The sequence below is a fragment of the Berghia stephanieae genome, chromosome 3 (assembly GCF_034508935.2).
Source record: "Berghia stephanieae isolate SIO BIC M18660-M18661 chromosome 3, UCSD_Bste_1.3, whole genome shotgun sequence".
Classification (NCBI taxonomy): Eukaryota; Metazoa; Mollusca; class Gastropoda; order Nudibranchia; family Aeolidiidae; genus Berghia; species Berghia stephanieae.
In genome coordinates, this window is record NC_088362.1 from 86,071,361 (window position 1) to 86,090,691 (window position 19,331).

The 19,331-nt window shown below is 35.8% G+C and overlaps 1 protein-coding gene across 2 annotated transcripts in view; it reads left to right on the top strand.

The window, feature by feature from the left end:
* Positions 1-19,331, top strand: part of LOC144968703 (uncharacterized) — a 91,097-nt gene that overhangs the window by 35,395 nt on the left and 36,371 nt on the right. For both annotated transcript variants that reach the window (XM_078907308.1, XM_078907306.1), the window contains 20 exons: positions 226-321; positions 861-956; positions 1,613-1,708; positions 2,324-2,419; positions 2,939-3,103; positions 4,456-4,551; positions 5,194-5,289; positions 5,925-6,020; positions 6,672-6,767; positions 7,328-7,492; positions 8,779-8,874; positions 9,383-9,478; positions 10,145-10,240; positions 10,890-10,985; positions 11,362-11,526; positions 12,832-12,927; positions 13,440-13,535; positions 14,078-14,173; positions 17,625-17,720; positions 18,287-18,382. In XM_078907308.1, the coding sequence (XP_078763434.1) occupies positions 226-321; positions 861-956; positions 1,613-1,708; positions 2,324-2,419; positions 2,939-3,103; positions 4,456-4,551; positions 5,194-5,289; positions 5,925-6,020; positions 6,672-6,767; positions 7,328-7,492; positions 8,779-8,874; positions 9,383-9,478; positions 10,145-10,240; positions 10,890-10,985; positions 11,362-11,526; positions 12,832-12,927; positions 13,440-13,535; positions 14,078-14,173; positions 17,625-17,720; positions 18,287-18,382 (2,127 nt within the window). The remainder of the gene's footprint in view (positions 1-225; positions 322-860; positions 957-1,612; positions 1,709-2,323; positions 2,420-2,938; positions 3,104-4,455; positions 4,552-5,193; positions 5,290-5,924; positions 6,021-6,671; positions 6,768-7,327; positions 7,493-8,778; positions 8,875-9,382; positions 9,479-10,144; positions 10,241-10,889; positions 10,986-11,361; positions 11,527-12,831; positions 12,928-13,439; positions 13,536-14,077; positions 14,174-17,624; positions 17,721-18,286; positions 18,383-19,331) is intronic.

Sequence of the window (19,331 nt, forward strand, 5' to 3'; positions counted from 1 at the left end):
TCTTCTCTTGGAATAAACCCTAAAGACAAATTTCACCTATGGGATGAATAAAGGGAATTTTATTTTATATGAAACAGAGTGTCTGTAGCATGTCACATGTTCTATATATTGGTATTTTGAGTTTCAATAAAATGACACATTACTTTGGCTATCAACCATAATAATAGATTTTAAATAACCAAATTCATAACCAACATCATTTTCCACATTTTAAAAATATTTCAGTTTGTCCCACAAATTGTCCATTGGACGCGACACAGACTGCAAACTGTGGATGTCAGTGTAAGGATGTCAACAAGATTTACAGAGGAAATTCTTGTGGTAAGTCAAGTCAACCGGCACATAGGAATTTAGAAATGACAATATCAATATGTTTGAGCTGCTTTAATATATTTTGTGGAAACTGTTATCCTTCAAAAGTAGTCATTAATATGCAATGGTGTAATAATTGAGGTTTGAATTTCTGGTGTATGTAACTTGTTGAAGAGGGTTCTGATTGCTCTCTTTGTAGAGCACTGACTTGACACGCAAAGGGACCGATATTGATCCCGGGTGAAGTCGTTATCCTCCCCCTCCTTGTCCACCCAGCAGTAACTGGATAGCTGGCTCTGTTAGGTCTGGTGTTAAGTACTTAACGGTAGACGTGTGTCCTAACCAATGTGTAGCACGAAAGGGGAGATTTTAAGGCTTGAATAAAGATATTGTTTATAGCATTTCATGTGTTTCCATTGTTTTTATTGGTATTTTGAATTTCACCAGAGTGCTCAACTATTCTTGCTATCCAGCATAATAAGAAATTTTAAAGAACCAATCGATGGCCATAAATAACTAACATCTTTTTCCTCAATTCTTTCTTTAAGTTTGTCCCACAAGTTGTCCAGTGGATGCAACACAGACCGCAAACTGTGGATGTCAATGTAAGGATTTCAACAAGATTTACAAAGGAAATTCTTGTGGTAAGTAAATTCAACGAGAACATTGGAATTGAGAAATAGTTATACTAATTTGTTGAATTTGGTATATTGTATCTGTGCAGCATTGTGGTTAGTGGAATTAAACTTGTAATTTGTAAGTGCTGGATTTTAACATGCGATGTATAGCGCAAAGTTAAACCCTTAGAAAAGGCTCTTTACTCATAATTTTGTTCGCTATACTCAGTTGAGAGGAGGTTCTTCTTTTTCATCATTATCATCATCATCATCATCATCATCATCATCATCATCATCATCATCATCATCATCATCATAATCATCATCATCATCGTCTCTATCGTCTTCATATTAGATATGTCTGACTAGGATCCTTTCCAAATTTTAGCAAACAATCACAACTGCCCCTGTTATGTTATAGAAAGCGGTTTAAACCCCAGCTCCTTGCGCTTAATGACTCTTTAATTTACAAAAGATGGTCGGGAACAGACAAGTAGATAATGCGTGTAAATATTTTTCTTTAATAGCTTGAAGAAACAGAGTGTGTGTAGCATGTCATATGTTTCAATTATATATATTGGAATCAATAAAATGTTGGATTATTCTGGCTATCAAGCATAATAATAAATTTTAAATAAACAATCGACAACCAACATCATTTTCCACATTAACATTTTTTTTAGTTTGTTCCACAAGTTGTCCGTTTGACACGACACAGACCTCCAACTGTGGTTGTCAATGTAAGGATGTCAACAAGATTTACAGAGGAAATGCGTGTGGTAAGTAAATTCAACGAGAACATTGGAATTGAGAAATGATTATACCAATGTAATAAAATTGTTATATTGTATCTGCAGCGTTGTGGTTAGTGGAATGAAACTTGTGATCTGATGTTGCTTGGTTTGAATGAGGCAATGTACGGTGCAAAGTTAAGCTGTGAGAGAAGGTTTTTTATTCAAAATTATTTCAGCAATTTCCAGTTGACAGGATATTCTTCTTTTTCCTCATAATCATCATCGTCATCATCATCATCATCATGATCATTGCTATCGTGTTCGAAATAGATATGTCTGACTTCCAAATGGTAGCAAACAATCACAAATGTCCATGTCATGTTATACAAAGTAGTTTAATCCTCAGCTCTGTGCGCTTAATGGCTCTTTAATTGACGAAGATGGTAGGAAATCAACAATTAGGTAATTTATGTAAATTTTTTCTTCAAAGGCTTGAGGAAACAGAGTGTCTGTAGCATGTCATCTGTTTCCCCTTCTTAACATTGGTATTTTGAGTTTCAATAAAATGGTGAATTATTCTGGCCGTCAAGCATATTAATAAATTTTGAATAACCAATCGATAACCAACATAACTTTCCACGTTACATTTATTTTTTTCAGTTTGTCCCACAAATTGTCCATTGGACGCGACACAGACCGCAAACTGTGGATGTCAATGTAATGACGGCAACAAGATTTACAGAGGAAATGCTTGTGGTAAGTAAATTAAACGAGGAAATTGGAATTGACAAATAGTTATACCATTATGTTAAAATTGCTTTATTGTATATGTGCAGCATTGTGGTTGATGGAATGAAACTTGTGATCTGAACGTGCTTGGTTTTAACGAGGCTATGTACAGCTCAAAGTTAAGTCCTTATAGAAGACTCTTTATTCTAACTTTTCACCATACCTAGTTGACAGGAATTCTTCTTTCTTATCATCATCATCATCATCATCATCATCATCATCATCATCATCATCATCATCATCATCATCATCATCATCATCATCATTATCTCTATCTTCTTCGAAATAGATAAATCTGACAATATTGTACAGCCAATTAAATAATTTGGTCTAACAAAATCTGATTATTTTTCATTTCAAGTATTTTTTTAAAGTCACCACTGCCATTTAATAGGTAACAGCTTAGGATAATCTCTTCAGTTTATACAATAAGCAATAAGCAAATGTTTATGACTTTATCATTATAAATCTGGGTTTTTTTTCTAGTCTGCAGGCACCCATTGAATTGCGGTCCCAACGAAGACAGAAATCTTCAGACATGCCAATGTGATCCCAGGCCTTGTACACTGGTGTGTCCAGTATATTCCAATCTTACTCCACAATGTACCTGTCAGTGTAACAATGGACGTGTCATGAGAAATAACCAATGTGGTATGCTACTTATGGTGACATATTGAAATGATCTAGCATTTTTATAAACCAAATAGGGGTGTCAAGTTGAAAATGTGAAGTAGGCATTTATTAAGCAATGCTATAATGTTTAAATTCTGTTTTATGTAATTGGTTGATGAGGGTCCGGATTGCTTCGTCAGTGGAGCACCCATTGCACGTGCAAAGGGACTGAGATCGATCCCGAGGTGAGGTCGAGATTTTTTTCTACCTTCCCCACAGATGTCCACACAGCAGTGATTGGGTAGCTTGGTATGTTAGATTTGATGAAATGTACTTTGTACTAGGATCTTATCCAAATGGTAGCAAACAATCGTAACTGTGCCAGTCACATTATAGAAAGCAGTTTAAACCCCAGCTCTGAGATCGATGCCCACTGCAGCATGTAAAATTCACACAGATGTGGAACCACTTGGACTGTCCAGAGAATCAGCAGTGCTACAAATTGTTCAAAAATACAAACGAAAATATAAAAACTATCCAAACAGAATTCTTGCAAAGAAATGGAGACTAAGATCAAGATTAAAACAAACACCCTTGTTGTACATTGCTAACAACTTGAATGGAAAACACAGACTCCCAGAAAACAGAAAACTCAATTTTTATCAGCCAAAAACATTCATATATCGAACTAAAACTTTCAAACATAAAGACTAATCTCGTAGAAGTAACAACAAGAAATAAAAACAAATCAATTAAACGAACATTAGCAATGCATACAAATCAAGAATACCCAGACAACTGGATACATGTTTCCACAGATGGATCTGTCCACAAAGGAAATAAAATGCTGGGTATGGGGTTTGTAGTAGAATACCCAGATCAAACCTGTGATGAAATCCACATTTCCTTCGGGGCAGAGGCAGTTGCAATATAAGCCTAACTGCAACAATTGTCCTCTGTTTTCATCTGTGTAGATAATGCATGTATATATTTTTCTGTAGCTCTCTCTTTACGAGCCATTTTTATAATTTTACCTGAAACTTCATACTCATCCAACACAAAAATATATTTTTCAAACAGTATTGTAACGAATATATCCTATATTTTTTTTTTTTTTTTAATGAGCTCTGTCGAGTTTTTATAGTTATAACGAAATGAAATCAGAATGAGAAGATTGTTGTCGTAACAAATGTGACGATTTTCCTATGGGTGGTAAGGAGATGGTCAAAGGCTTGAAGAAACGTAGTGTATGTAACATGTCATATGTTTCCATTCTTTATATTGGAATTAATAAAATGTTGAATTATTCAGGCTATCAATAATAATAATAACACATTTTAAATAACCAATCAATAACCAACATCATTTTCCACATTAAAAATTTATTTTAGTTTGTCCCACAAGTTGTCCATTTGATGCAACACAGACCGCAAACTGTGGATGTCAATGTAAGGATGTCAACAAGATTTACAGAGGAAATGCTTGTGGTAAGTAAATTCAACGACAACATTGGAATTGAGAAATGATTATACAAATGTATTAAAATTGCTATATTGTATCTGCTTGGTTTGAATGAGGTTATGTACGGTGCAAAGTTAAGCCGTTAGAAGGTTTTTTATTCATAATTTTTTCAGCAATTTCCAGTTGACAGGATATTCTTCTTTTTCCTCATCATCATCATCATCATCATCATCATCATCATCATCATCATCATCATCATCATCATCATCATCATCATCATCATCAATCATAATCACTATCATCATCGTCACTATCTTCTTCGAAGTAGATATATATATCTGACTGGGATCCTTTCCAAATGGTAGCAAACAATCACAAATGTCCATGTCATGTTATACAAGCAGTTTAAACCCCAGCTCTATGCGTTTAATGGCTCTTTAATTTACGAAGGATGGTCGTAAACCAACAATTAGTTAATGCATTTAAATATTTTTCTTCAAAGGCTTGAAGAAACAGAGTGTGTGTAGCATGTCATCTGTTTCCCTTCTTAACATTGGTATTTTGAGTTTCAATAAAATGTTGAATTATTCTGGCTGCCAAGTATATTTATAAATTTTGAATAACCAATTGATAACCAACATCATTTTCCATATTAACATTTTTTTCAGTTTGTCCCACAAATTGTCCATTGGACGCTACACAGACCACAAACTGTGGATGTCAATGTAAAGATTTCAACAAGATTTACAGAGGAAATGCTTGTGGTAAGTAAGTCCAACGAGGACATTAGAATTAAGAAATGGTTATACCAATATGTTAAATTTGTTATATTGTGTCTGTGCAGCATTGTGGTTAATGGAATAAAACTTGTAATTTGTAGATGCTGGGTTTTAACTAGGCTATGTACAGCGCAAAGTTAAGACCTTACAAAAGTCTCTTTACTCATAATTTTTCTCTATACCCAGTTAACAGGAGATTTTTCTTTTTCATCACCATCATCATCATCATCATCATCATCATCATCATCATCATCATCATCATCATCATCATCATCATCATCATCTATCGTCTTCAAATTAGATATATCTGACTAGGATCCTTTCCAATTTTTTGCAAACAGTCACAACTGCCTCTGTCAAAGCCGTTTAAACCTCAGCTCGATGCGCGTAATAACTCTTTAATTTACTAAAGATGGTCGGGAACAGACGAGAAGATAATGCGTGTAAATATTTTCTTTAAAGGCTTGAAGAAACATATTGTATGTAGCATGTTTTATGTTTCATTTCTTTATATTGGAATTAATAAAATGTTGAATTATTCTGGCTATCAAGCATAACAATAAATCTTAAATAACCAATCAATAACTAACATCATTTTCCACATTAAAAATGTATTTTAGTTTGTCCCACAAGTTGTCCACTGGACACGACACAGACCACAAACTGTGGATGTCAATGTAAGGATGTCAACAAGATTTACAGAGGAAATGCGTGTGGTAAGTAAATCTAACGAGAACATTGGAATTGAGAAATGATTATACCAATGTATTAATATTGCTATATTGTATCTGCAGTGTTGTGGTTAGTGGAATGAAACTTGTTTTCTGTAGTTGCTTGGTTTGAATGAGGCGATGTACGGTGCAAAGTTAAGCTGTGAGAGAAGGTTTTTTATTCATAATTTTTTTCAGCAAGTTACAGTTGACAGGATATTCTTCTTTTTCCTCATCATCATCATCATCATCATCATCATCATCATCATCATCATCATCATCATCATCATCATCATCATCATCATCATCACTATCATCTTCGAAGTAGACATATCTGACTGGGATCCTTTCTAAATGGTAGCAAACAATCACAAATATCTATGTCATGTTATACAAAGCAGTTTAAACCACAGCTCTGTGTGCTTAATGGCTCTTTAATTTACGAAAGATGGTCGTAAATCAACAATTAGATAATGCATGTAAATATTTTTCTTCAAAGGCTTGGAGAAACAGAGTGTCTGTAGCATGTCATCTGTCTCCCATTGTTATTTTGAGTTTCAATAAAATGTTGAATTGTATTGGTTGCCATGCATATTAATAAATTTTGATTAGCCAATCAATAACCAACATCAATTTCCACATTAAATTTTTTTTCAGTTTGTCCCACAAATTGTCCATTGGACGCGACACAAACCACAAACTGTGGATGTCAATGTAAGGACGGCAACAAGATTTACAGAGGAAATGCTTGTGGTACGTAAATTAAACGTGGAAATTGGAATTGAGAAATGGTTATACCATTATGTTAAAATTGCTTTATTGTATATGTGCAGCATTGTGCTGGTTAATGGAATGAAACTTGTGATCTGAAAGTGCTGGGTTTTAATGAGGCTATGTACAGATCAAAGTTAAGCCCTTAGAGAAGGCTCTTTACTCATAAGTTTTTACCATACTCAGTTGTTAGGATTTTCTTCTTTTTTTATCATCATCATCATCATCATCATCATCATCATCATCATCATCATCATCATCATTATCATCATCATCATCATCATCATCATCATCATCATCATCATCATCATCATCATCATCATTATCTCTGTCTTCTTCAAAGTAGATATATCTGACAATATTTTACAGCCAATTAAATAATTTGGTCTAACAAAATCTGATTATTTTTCATTTCAAGTATTTTTCGAATTCACCGCTGCCATTTAATAGGTTACAGCTTAGGATAATCTCTTCGGTTTATACAATAAGCAAAAAGCAAATGTTTATGACTTTATCATTAAAAATCTGGATTTTTTTTCTAGTCTGCAGGCAAACATTGAATTGCGGTCCCAACGAAGACAGAAATCTCCAGACATGCCAATGTGACCCCAGGCCTTGTACACTGGTGTGTCCAGTATATTCCAATCTTACTCCACAATGTACCTGTCAGTGTAACAATGGACGTGTCATGAGAAATAACCAATGTGGTATGCTTCTTATGGTGACATATTGAAATGATCTAGCATTTTTATAAACCAAATAGTGGTGTCAAGTTGAAAATGTCAAGTAGGCATTTATTAAGTAATGCTGTAATAAGCGATGTTTGATATTCTGTTTTATGTAATTGGTTGATGAGGGTCCGGATTGCTTCGTCAGTGGAGCACCCATTTCACTGTGCCAGTCACATTATAGAAAGCGGTTTAAACCCCAGCTTGCTCTGAGATCGATACTCACAACAGCATGTGAAATAGTCACAAATGTGGAACCACTTGGACTGTGCAGAGAATCAGCAGTGCTACAAATGGTTGAAAGATACAAACAGAATTCTGGCAGAGAAATAGAGACTAAGAACAAGATTAAAACAAACACCCCTCTGCACATTGCTAGCAACTTGAACGAAAGACACAGACTCCAAGAAAACAGAGAAAAATCATTTTTTATCAGTCAACAACCTCCATACATCGAACTAAAACTTTCAAAAATAAAGGCTAACCTCGTAGAAGAAACAACAAGAAATAAAAACAATCAGTTATACAAACATTAGCGATGAAGACAATACAAGAATACCCAGACAACTGGATACATGTTTAGACAGATGGATCTGTACACAAAGGAAATAAATTGCTGAAGACCTGAGATGCACATTTTTCCCACCAAATCCAGACATCAGTAACACACTGTTTAGTCACCTGGATCAACTACAAAAGACGTCTAACTTCTATGCCATGGCACAAGACCGAAGGGCTAGAGCTCAGGTGGTCGTTGGTTCAGATAGGTAAGTGAGTAAGTAAACCCCATCTCTGTGTGCTTAATGGCACTTAAATTTACAAAAGATGGCCGGGAACCAACTATTAGACAATGCATGTAAATATTTTTCTTTAAAGGCTTGACGGGGCAGCGTGGCTCAGCGTTACGGTCTTTGCTTAGTACCCAAAAGGTAATGAGTTTGATCACTTGACGCTGCGCTGCATGGCCTTGAACAAGTCACCTTGCCAAAGCTCAATTTGCCGCGCTGCACTGCGGCTGAGACCTGGGTTATTCCAGTCTTCTCTTGGAAAAGACCCTAAAGACAAATTTCCCTTATTCGGGTGAATAAAGGGAATTTTATTTTCTATGAAACAGGGTGCCTGTAGCATGTCATATGTTACCATTCTTTATATTAGTATTTTTATTTTAAATAAAAATGTAATTATTTTGACTATCAACCATAATAATAGATTGTAAATAACCAATCCATGACCAACATAATTTTTCACATTTTAAAAATATATAGTTTGTCCCACAAGTTGTCCATTGGACGCGACACAGACCGACAACTGTGGCTGTCAATGTAAGGATTCCAACAAGATTTACAGAGGAAATGCTTGTGGTAAGTCAAGTCAATATCAATATGTTTAAGCTGCTTTAATATATTTTTTGGAAACTGTTATCCTTCAAAAGTAGTCATTAATATGCAATGGTGTGATAAGTGAGTTTTGAATTTCTGGTGTATGTAACTGGTTGAGGAAGGTTCTAATTGCTCTCTTTGTAGAGCACTGACTTGACACGCAAAGGGACCGATATTGATCCCGGGTGAAGTCGTTATCCTCCCCCTCCTTGTCCACCCAGCAGTAACTGGATAGCTGGCTCTGTTAGGTCTGGTGTTAAGTACTTAACGGTAGACGTGTGTCCTAACCAATGTGTAGCACGAAAGGGGAGAGTTAAAGGCTTGAAGAATGAGATCGTTTATAGCATTTCATGCGTTTCCATTGTTTTTATTGGTATTTTGAGTTTCAGCAAAATGCTCAACTATTCTGGCTATACAACATTATAATAAATTTTAGATAACCAATCCATGGCCAATAAATAAACATCTTTTTCATAATACTTTATTTCAGTTTGTACCACAAATTGTCCAGTGGACGCAACACAGACCGCAAACTGTGGATGTCAGTGTAAGGATTTTAACAAGATTTACAGAAGAAATACTTGTGGTATGTAAATTTCATGAGGACATTGGAATTGAGAAATGTTTATACCAATACGGTAGAATTAATTACTATATTGCATCTTTGCAGCGTTGTGGTTAGTGGAATGAAACTTGTAATTTGTAGGTGCTTGGTTTGATCAAGGCAATGTACAGCGCAAATTAAGCCCTTAGAAAAGGCTCTCAACTCATATTTTTTTATCTATTCCTAGTTGACAGGATATTCTTTTTTACCTCCCATCATCATCATCATCATCATCATCATCATCATCATCATCATCATCATCATCATAATAATCATCATCATCATCATCATCATCATCACCTCTATCGTCTTCAAATTAGATATATCTGACTAGGATCCTTTCCAAATTTTAACAAACAGTCACAATTGCCCCTGTCATGTTATAGAAAGCGGTTTAAACCCCTGCTCGATGCGCTTAATGACTCTTTAATTTACAAAAGATGGTCGGGAACAGACAAGTAGATAATGCGTGTAAATATTTTCTTCAAAGGCTTGAAGAAGCAGAATGTATGCAGCATGTCATATATTTCAATTCTTTATATTGGAATTAATAAAATGTGGAATTATACTAGCTATCAAGCATAATAATAAATTTTAAATAAAAAATCAAGAACCTACATCATTTTTCATATTAAAAATTTATTTTAGTTTGTCCCACAAGTTGTCCAGTTGACACGACACAGACCACAAACTGTGGATGTCAATGTAAGGATGTCAACAAGATTTACAGAGGAAATGCGTGTGGTAAGTAAATTCAACGAGAACATTGGAATTGAGAAATGATTATACCAATGTATTAAAATTGTTATATTGTATGTGCAGTGCTGTGGTTAGTGGAATGAAACTTGTGATCTGATGTTGCTTGGTTTGAATGAGGCTATGTACGGTGCAAAGTTTAGCCGTTAGAGAAAGTTTTTTATTCTTAATTTTTTCAGCAATTTCCACTTGACAGGATATTCTCCTTTTACCTCATCATTATCATCATCCACATCATCATCATCATCATCATCACCATCGTCGTCGTCGTCGTCGTCATCGTCGTAATCACCATCATCATCATCACTATCATCGTCGAAATAGATATATCTGACTGGAATCCTGTCTAAATGGTAGCAAACAATCACAAATGTCCATGCCATGCCTTACAAGCTCTTTAATTCCCTTTCTGTGCACTTAATGGCTCTTTAATTTACCGAAGATGGTCGTAAACCAACAATTAGATAATGCATGTCAATATTTTTCTTCAAAGGCTTGAAGAAACAGAGTGTCTGTAGCATATCATCATATATCCCTTCTTAACATTGGTATTTTGAGTTTCAATAAAATGTTGAATTATTCTGGCTGTCAAGACCGATAACCAACTTCATTTTCCACATTACATTTATTTTTTTAGTTTGTCCCACAAATTGTCCATTGGACGCGACACAGACTGCAAACTGTGGATGTCAATGCAATGACGGCAACAAGATTTACAGAGGAAATGCCTGTGGTAAGTAAATTAAACGAGGAAATTAGAATTGACAAATGTTCATAGCAATATGATAAAATTGCTTTATTGTATATGTGCAGCATTGTGGTTAATGGAATGGAACTTGTGATCTGTAGGTCTGGGTTTTAACGAGGTTATGTACAACGCATCATCATCTCTATCTTCTTAAAAGTAGATACATCTAACAATATTTTACAGCTGATTAAATAATTTGGTCTAACAAAATCTGATTCTTTTTCATTTCAAGTATTTTTCAAATTCAACATTGCCATTTAATAGGTAACAGCTTAGGATAATCTCTTAGGTTTATACAATAAGCAAAAAGCAAATGTTTATGACTTTATCATTTAAAAATCGTTTGTTTGTTTTTTTCTAGTCTGCAGACAGACATTGCATTGCGGTCCCAACGAAGACAGAAATCTTCAGACATGCCAATGTGACCCCAGGCCTTGTACACTGGTGTGTCCAGTATATTCCAATCTTACTCCACAATGTACCTGTCAGTGTAACAATGGACGTGTCATGAGAAATAACCAATGTGGTATGCTACTTATGGTGACATATTGAAATGATCTAGCATTTTTATAAACCAAATGATGGTGTTAAGTTGAAAATGTGAAGTAGACATATATGAAGTAATTCTGTTTTATGTAATTGGTTGCTTCGTCAGTTGAGCACCCTTTTCACATGCAAAGGGACTAAGATCGATCCCAAGGAGAGGCGAGAATTTTTCTGCCCACCTCTCACACCCCGATGTCCACACAGCAGTGATTGTGTAGCTTGGTCTGTTAGATTTGGCAAAATGTACTTTGAGATAGACTATGATCCTATCCAAATGGTAGCAAACAATCGTCTGTGCCAGTCACGTTACTGAAAGCGGTTTAAACCCAAGATTGCTCTGAGATCGTCACTCACAGCAGCATGTGAAATACAAACATACCTGCTGCACATTGCTAACAAATTGAATGAAAGACAAAACCTCCCAGAAAATAGAAAAATCAATTTTTATCAGCCAAACACCTCTATACATCGACCAAAATTTTCAAAAATAAAGGCTAACCTCGTAGAGGAAACAACAGGAAATAAAAACAAGTCAGATATACAAACATTAGCGATGAAGACAATACAAGAATACCCAGACAACTGGATACATATATGTTTACAAAGATGGATCTGTATACAAAGGAAATAAATTGCTGAAGACCTGAGATGCTCATTTCTCCCATCAAATCCAGACATCAGCCACACACTGTATAGTCACCTGGAACAACTACAAAAGACGTCTAATTTCTATGTCATGACACAAGACCGAAGGGCTAGAGCTCAGGTGGTCGCTGATTTGGATAAGTAAGTGAGTAAGTAAACCCCAGCTCTGTGTGCTTAATGGCACTTAAATTTACAAAAGATGGCCGGGAACCAACTATTAGACAATGCATGTAAATATTTTTCTTTAAAAGCTTGACGGGGCAGCGTGGCTCAGCGTTACGGTCTTTGCTTAGTACCCAAAAGGTAATGAGTTTGATCACTTGACGCTGCGCTGTGTGGCCTTGAACAAGTCACCTTGCCATAGCTCAATTTGCGGCGCTGCAGTGCGGCTGAGACCTGGGTTATTCCAGTCTTCTCTTGGAATAGACCCTAAAGACAAATTTCCCCTATTCGGGTGAATAAAGGGAATTTTATTTTATATGAAACAGGGTGCCTGTAGCATGTCATATGTTACCATTCTTTATATTAGTATTTTTTATTTTAAATAAAAATGTAATTATTTTGACTATCAACCATAATAATAGATTGTAAATAACCAATCCATGACCAACATAATTTTTCACATTTTAAAAATATATAGTTTGTCCCACAAGTTGTCCATTGGACGCGACACAGACCGAAAACTGTGGCTGCCAATGTAAGGATTCCAACAAGATTTACAGAGGAAATGCTTGTGGTAAGTCAAGTCAATATCAATATGTTTAAGCTGCTTTACTATATTTTGTGGAAACTGTTATCCGTCAAAAGTAGTCATTAATATGCAATGGTGTGATAAGTGAGGTTTGAATTTTTGGTATATGTAACTGGTTGAAGAAGGATCTGATTGCTCTCTTTGTAGAGCACTGACTTGACACGCAAAGGGACCGATATTGATCCCGGGTGAAGTCGTTATCCCCCCCCTCCTTGTCCACCCAGCAATAACTGGATAGCTGGCTCTGTTAGGTCTGGTGTTAAGTACTTGGTGGTAGACTTATGTCCTATCCAAAGTGTAGCACGAATGGGGAGAGTTAAAGGCTTGAAGTAAGAGATTGTTTATAGCATTTCATGCGTTTCCATTGTTTTAATTGGTAGTTTGAGTTTCAGCAAAATGCTCAACTATTCTGGCTATCCAGCATAATAATGAATTTTAGATAACCAATACATGGCCACTAAATAACCAACGTCTTTTTCCATAATTGTTTATTTTAGTGTGTACCACAAATTGTCCAGTGGACGCAACACAGACCGCAAACTGTGGATGTCAGTGTAAGGATTTCAACAAGATTTACAGAGGAAATGTTTGTGGTATGTATATTAAACGAGGACATTGGAATTGAAACATGATTATACCAATATGGTAGAATTAATTACTATATTGCATCTGTGCAGCATTGTGGTTAGAGGAATGAAATTTGTAATTTGTAGGTGCTTGGTTTGAACAAGATATGGACAGCTCAAAGTTAAGCCCTTAGACAAGGCTGTTTACTCATAATTGTTTCTCTATACCCAGTTGACAGGATATTCTTTTTCCTCATCATCATCATACTCATCATCTCTATCGTCTTCAAATTAGATATATCTGACTAGGATCCTTTCCAAATTTTAGCAAACAATCACAACTGCCCCTGTCATTTATGAAAGATGGTCGGGAACAGATAAGTAAATAATGCATGTAATTATTTTTTCTTTAAAGGCTTGAAGAAACAGAATGTATGTAGAATGTCATATGTTTCAATTCTTTATATTGGAATTAATAAAATGTTGAATTACTCTGGCTATCAAGCATAATAATAAAAGTAATCAATAGATAACCAAAATCGTTTACCACATCAAAATATTTTTTTTAGTTTGTCCCACAAGTTGTCCATTTGGCGCGACACAGACCTCAAATTGTGGATGTCAGTGTAAGGATGTCAACAAGATTTACAGAGGAAATGCGTGTGGTAAGTAAATTCAACAAGAACATTGAAATTGAGAAATGATTATACCAATTTATTAAAATCGGTAGCGTTGTGGTTAGTGGAATGAAACTTGTGATCTGTAGGTGCTTGGTTTGAACGAGGCCATGTACAGCGCAAAGTTAACCCGTTAGAGAAGGCTCTTTACCCATAATTTTTTCAGCAATTTCCAGTTGACAGAATATTCGTTTTTTTTCATCATCATCATCATCATCATCATCATCATCATCATCATCATCATCATCATCATCATCATCATCATCATCATCATCATCGCTATCGTCTTCAAAGTAGATATATCTGACTGGGACCTTTTCCAAATGGTAGCAAACAATTGCAAATGTCCCTGTCATGTTATACAAAGCTGTTTAAACCCCAGCTCTGACCTTTAATTTACGAAGAGGGTCGTAAACCAACAATTAGATAATGATAGTAAATAATATTCTTCAAAGGCTTGAAGAAACAGAGTGTCTGTAGCATGTCATATGTTTCCATTCTTTTTGCACGATTGCATAATATAGGTTATACTTTAGTGGAGGAGTCTGTACATTGACCTGAGTGAGGTCACAGGTTCAAACTACCTTTCAACCCATGGTGATCGAGAAGCCTGATAGAGCTGTAGATGCACTAAAAAGGCTGTTTTATAATAATTCGTAATAAATTGGAATTATGCTACTTTTTTTTGATGACTGCATGTTAATAAATAATTATTCCCCATTATGGACATATAATGTTTATGTTGCCATGGTATCATTATAATAAATGAGCATTATAATCATATGCTCTATTTTGATTATATTTCCAAGTATATATAGCCCTTAAAACGGGAAATTGCAAAAAATCCTAAACTTCAATCTCTATAAGATTTTGGCACATAACACACATAACTACTAGCAACTCACCCTGAAAATTTCATAGTTTTGACCTCTAAATAAGCTTAGTGTCTGTATTTCATTAGCTCTTGGCCAGTTAAGTTGCTATCTGGCACTGCCCCATGTTGTGATAAGGATTTATCCAGACAATGCTAGTAGTATAATGATAACTCTCTCCAACGACCACTAGCACCAGTAGTAGAATGTGCAGTACTAAGTTCAGTGGTATTACACACTGGTAAAGTTATAGTACACTCTAGTTATCTGATGGTACAGATTCCATTACTTTCTTCAGTCTGACTCAAAGAATGTTTATATGTGAACGTGGAGAGACTTGGAGAAGATGGGATCCCAGGATAGTTTTTATTTTCCTTTTCTTGTGTCACATGCCAGCTGCCTCTTCTCGAGTTTATGAATAGTGGAATGAATTAACTCACAACTCTTTCCCCCCATTAATCCAAGTCCAACCTAATATTGTTTTATGAAGGGAAGGCAGTGATACTCACAAATTTGCTGCTTTGGTATTATTGCATTTTTATAATAATGTCTGTATGTCTTCATGTAATTGTCAATGTTGTCTTTGATGCCTGTAATGGGTGTGTGTGAGATAGGATTTATGTGTGACAGGGCGCTGTGTACCATATACCATATGCAGGATTAAGCGAGTCAAATCTTACTTTGATTTCATCAGCTTTATCCACAATGAATGGATCGTTTGTCCACTCGCGAGGTGTTGAAATGATTGAAATTGTTATGTCATGGAAAACATCAGGCTTTAGATATTTGTTACAGTGATTGCCTGTGAAGGAGAGACTGTGATATGCTTGTGGTGTGATTGCATGTTTGTCAAGCACTGTGTCTAGTTGTGAGCATACAGGACCAGCTGTGGGTGTTAAAGGTATGTGTTGTAAAGTGTCAAGCTTTTCCTGTGCCATTGTAAGTCTGTTACTCCACTCATCGTCGAAAATAGCACATCCTTCCAAAAATTTAATCCATTTACCTCCATAATTGCGAAGATTGTATGTTTGATGTAGTTGGTTGCTATTGTGTACATTGTTGGCAAGTTCATCAGCAGCACATTCCAAAAGACGGTGATGTTTTAGTGTAATGCCAAGTAAGATGTGGAGATATGGTGGGCTGATTTAGTTAAATTCTACATCGAATAATGGGTCATGGATGCAATTGTTGTATTGTGTTTTTTCTCTCCGTGTCCTTGATTCATAAATTTGTCATGATCCTCTCTCAACAAATCTAATGTGCGTGGTGCATTTACTCTAAAATCCCTTACTTGCTGCATACCTTTTTTAGTTGTCAGACACCACAGACATGGATGTGTACCTTGTGGCCTAGACAACCCGTACGCCTTACTGAGAAAATCTCCATAAAGGAACACCACGATTTTTCTTCCCTCCGATTCAACTTGTTCCATTTGTGTTATCTTATTCTGTGTGTCTGTCATGAAAATCTTTAAGTTGTCGTGCTTGTCTTTGACTTTTGCCATACAATGCAAGTGTGTATTGGAACTTGAATTGGGTTTGTATGGATTAACAACTGCCATGCAAACTTTAAAGCTTCCTTTTCCATGATCGGCTCCCACCTTTACGCAGATTTCTTTCTTAGGTATGGCACTATCATGCCAAGTCAATTGGTCGTTGTTCCCACATGTTGATCAGGTAACCAGTGACATTATGCACGAACCCATAGACCTGATTATCAGGTTGTCCATTCATAAAAAAACAGTGTCTGTTTTACTTTTACAAATTTTGAGACAATATGTTTACCATGACACCTATTTGACCATTCATGGACAATGAAAAGCCATATTTTTTCAAGAATCTTCTCTGGACCCTTATTTGACTCCATGTGAGACCTACAGTCTCCTTCATTGTCAAGGCAGTCTCTGTTGACATTATAGCCTTGTCATTTATTCCAACCTTACTACCAATGTCACGTCTGGTTGTAACAGGAAGGCGTTTTAATTCTGCAATGTGTTGTGTGGGATGTTGTAGAAAGGCCAGCAATGCCATGTCTTAGCTGACAATCAATTTTGCTCTCTTCCTTGTTGTGGGTGTTTGAGCAGTAGGGTTGTCTTTCCTTGGTACTACAATCTTTTGCAATACGATAGGTTCTAAAAAACTCACTTTGCACCATGTGCTTTAAACAATAAATATAAACTTTTCCACAACTCATAAATCCTTCAGAGAGATACAACAGAGAGAGGAACATGATTTATCTCCAACATGTTGGGATTTTTTAAAATATAAATGTAACATTGATGAAGGAATGATGATGAGAACATATGCAATTAATGCATATCATACTCAGTCACGGCTACCGCTCAGCCGGTCAGCTTGACCCAGCCAACCACTGTCCAAACATTACCTGCGCAGTAACTCATCACCACTCAGCTAAGATTCGGGGTTTTTTGGCCAAATAGGAAATCGTTATTGGTATTTTGAGTTTCAATAAAATGTACGATTATTCTGGCTATTAAGCTTCATAATAAATTTTAAATAACCAACTATAGCCAACATAGTTACCAACATTAAACATATTTTTTTTAGTTTGTCCCGCAAGTTGCCCATTGGACGCGACACAGACCGCAAACTGTGGATGTCAATGTAAGGATGTCAACAAGATTTACAGAGGAAATGCTTGTGGTAAGTAATTTAGACTGGTACAATGGAATTGATAAATTATCAATATGTTTAATTATTATTATTATATTATCAATATCAATAGGTTTAAGCTGTGTATTATATTTCTTTGAAGCTTTTATCCCTCAAAAGTAGTCATTAATACGCAATGGTGTAACAAATGAGGTTTTAATTTTGGTATATGTAACTGGTTGAGGAGAGTTCTGATTGCTTCCTTGGTAGAGCATTCGCATGAAACAAAGGAACTGATATTGATCCTGGGTGAAGTTGTTATCCTCCCTCTCCTTGTCCACCCAGCAGTAACTGGATTGGTGGGTATGTTAGGTCTGGCGTTAAGTACTTTGCTACAGACTCATGTCCTATCCAAAGGGTATCACGCAAGGGGAGAGTTAAAGGATTGAAGAAACAGAGTGTCTGTAGCATTTCATATGTTTCCATTGTTTAAATTGGTAATTTGAGTTTTGGCAAAATGCTCAACTATTCTGTCTCTCGAACTTAATAATAAATTTTAGACAACCATTTGATGGCCAATAAATAATCAACATCATTTCCACATTTCTTTCTTTTAGTTTGTCCCACAAGGTGTCCATTGGATGCAACACAGACCACAAACTGTGGATGTCAGTGTAAGGATTTCAACAAGATTTACAAAGGAAATGCTTGTGGTAAGTAAATTCAACGAGAACATTAGGATTGAGAAATGATTATATAATATGGTAAAATTGATTTATTGTGTCTGTGCAGAATTTTGGTTAGTGGAATGAAACTTGTAATCTGTAGGTGGTGGCATTGAACGCGGCTATATCCAGCGTAATGTTTAGCCCTTAGAAAAGGCGCTTTACTCATAATTTTACACCATCACCACTGGATGGGGTTCTGGATATCCCATAGTGGGCAAGGAGGTACTTGCTGTGTCTTCTATCCCTGTATCTGTTTTCCAATTGCGTTCTGTCTTCGTCTTGGAATGAGATTACCTAAGTTTTGTTCTTATCCTGGCCGGGGTCCTAGGCTGGTAGGGAAACAGTGGAATGTATAGTTATAGATTTGGGAGATGATATTTTTTTCCTTGTAAAACATCTCTCTGTTATGTACTGTTGTTTATTTATTTTTTAACATATGATTTGTAAACATTTGAGTGTATTCCTCTTAGTGGGATCTTGTGCTTGTGTCTGGGTAAGAATTTTAGGTGATCTCAAACTAAGTACACTGATATTGTGCTCTTGGAATCTACATCAGTTCCCTATCTGAACCATTTCCCCTCTGTCTTACTATTTCCTCAAGTCCTTTTAATTGTAAGTCTAGAATGTTTTTACTTTCCAATTTTTGTCCCTTTTACTGGCGCTGATATGACCTAAATGTGTTGCAAGCGCCATAAAACCCTTAAAAACAAAAACATCACCATAACCTGTTGACAGGGTTTTCTTCTTTATCATCATCATCATAGTCATCATCATCATAATCATCATCAGCATCATCATCATCATCATCATCATCATCATCATCATCATCACATCATCATCATCATCACCATCATCATCATTATCACCACCATCGTTATCTTCATCATAATCTTCATTATCATCATCACCATCATCATCATCATCATCATCATCA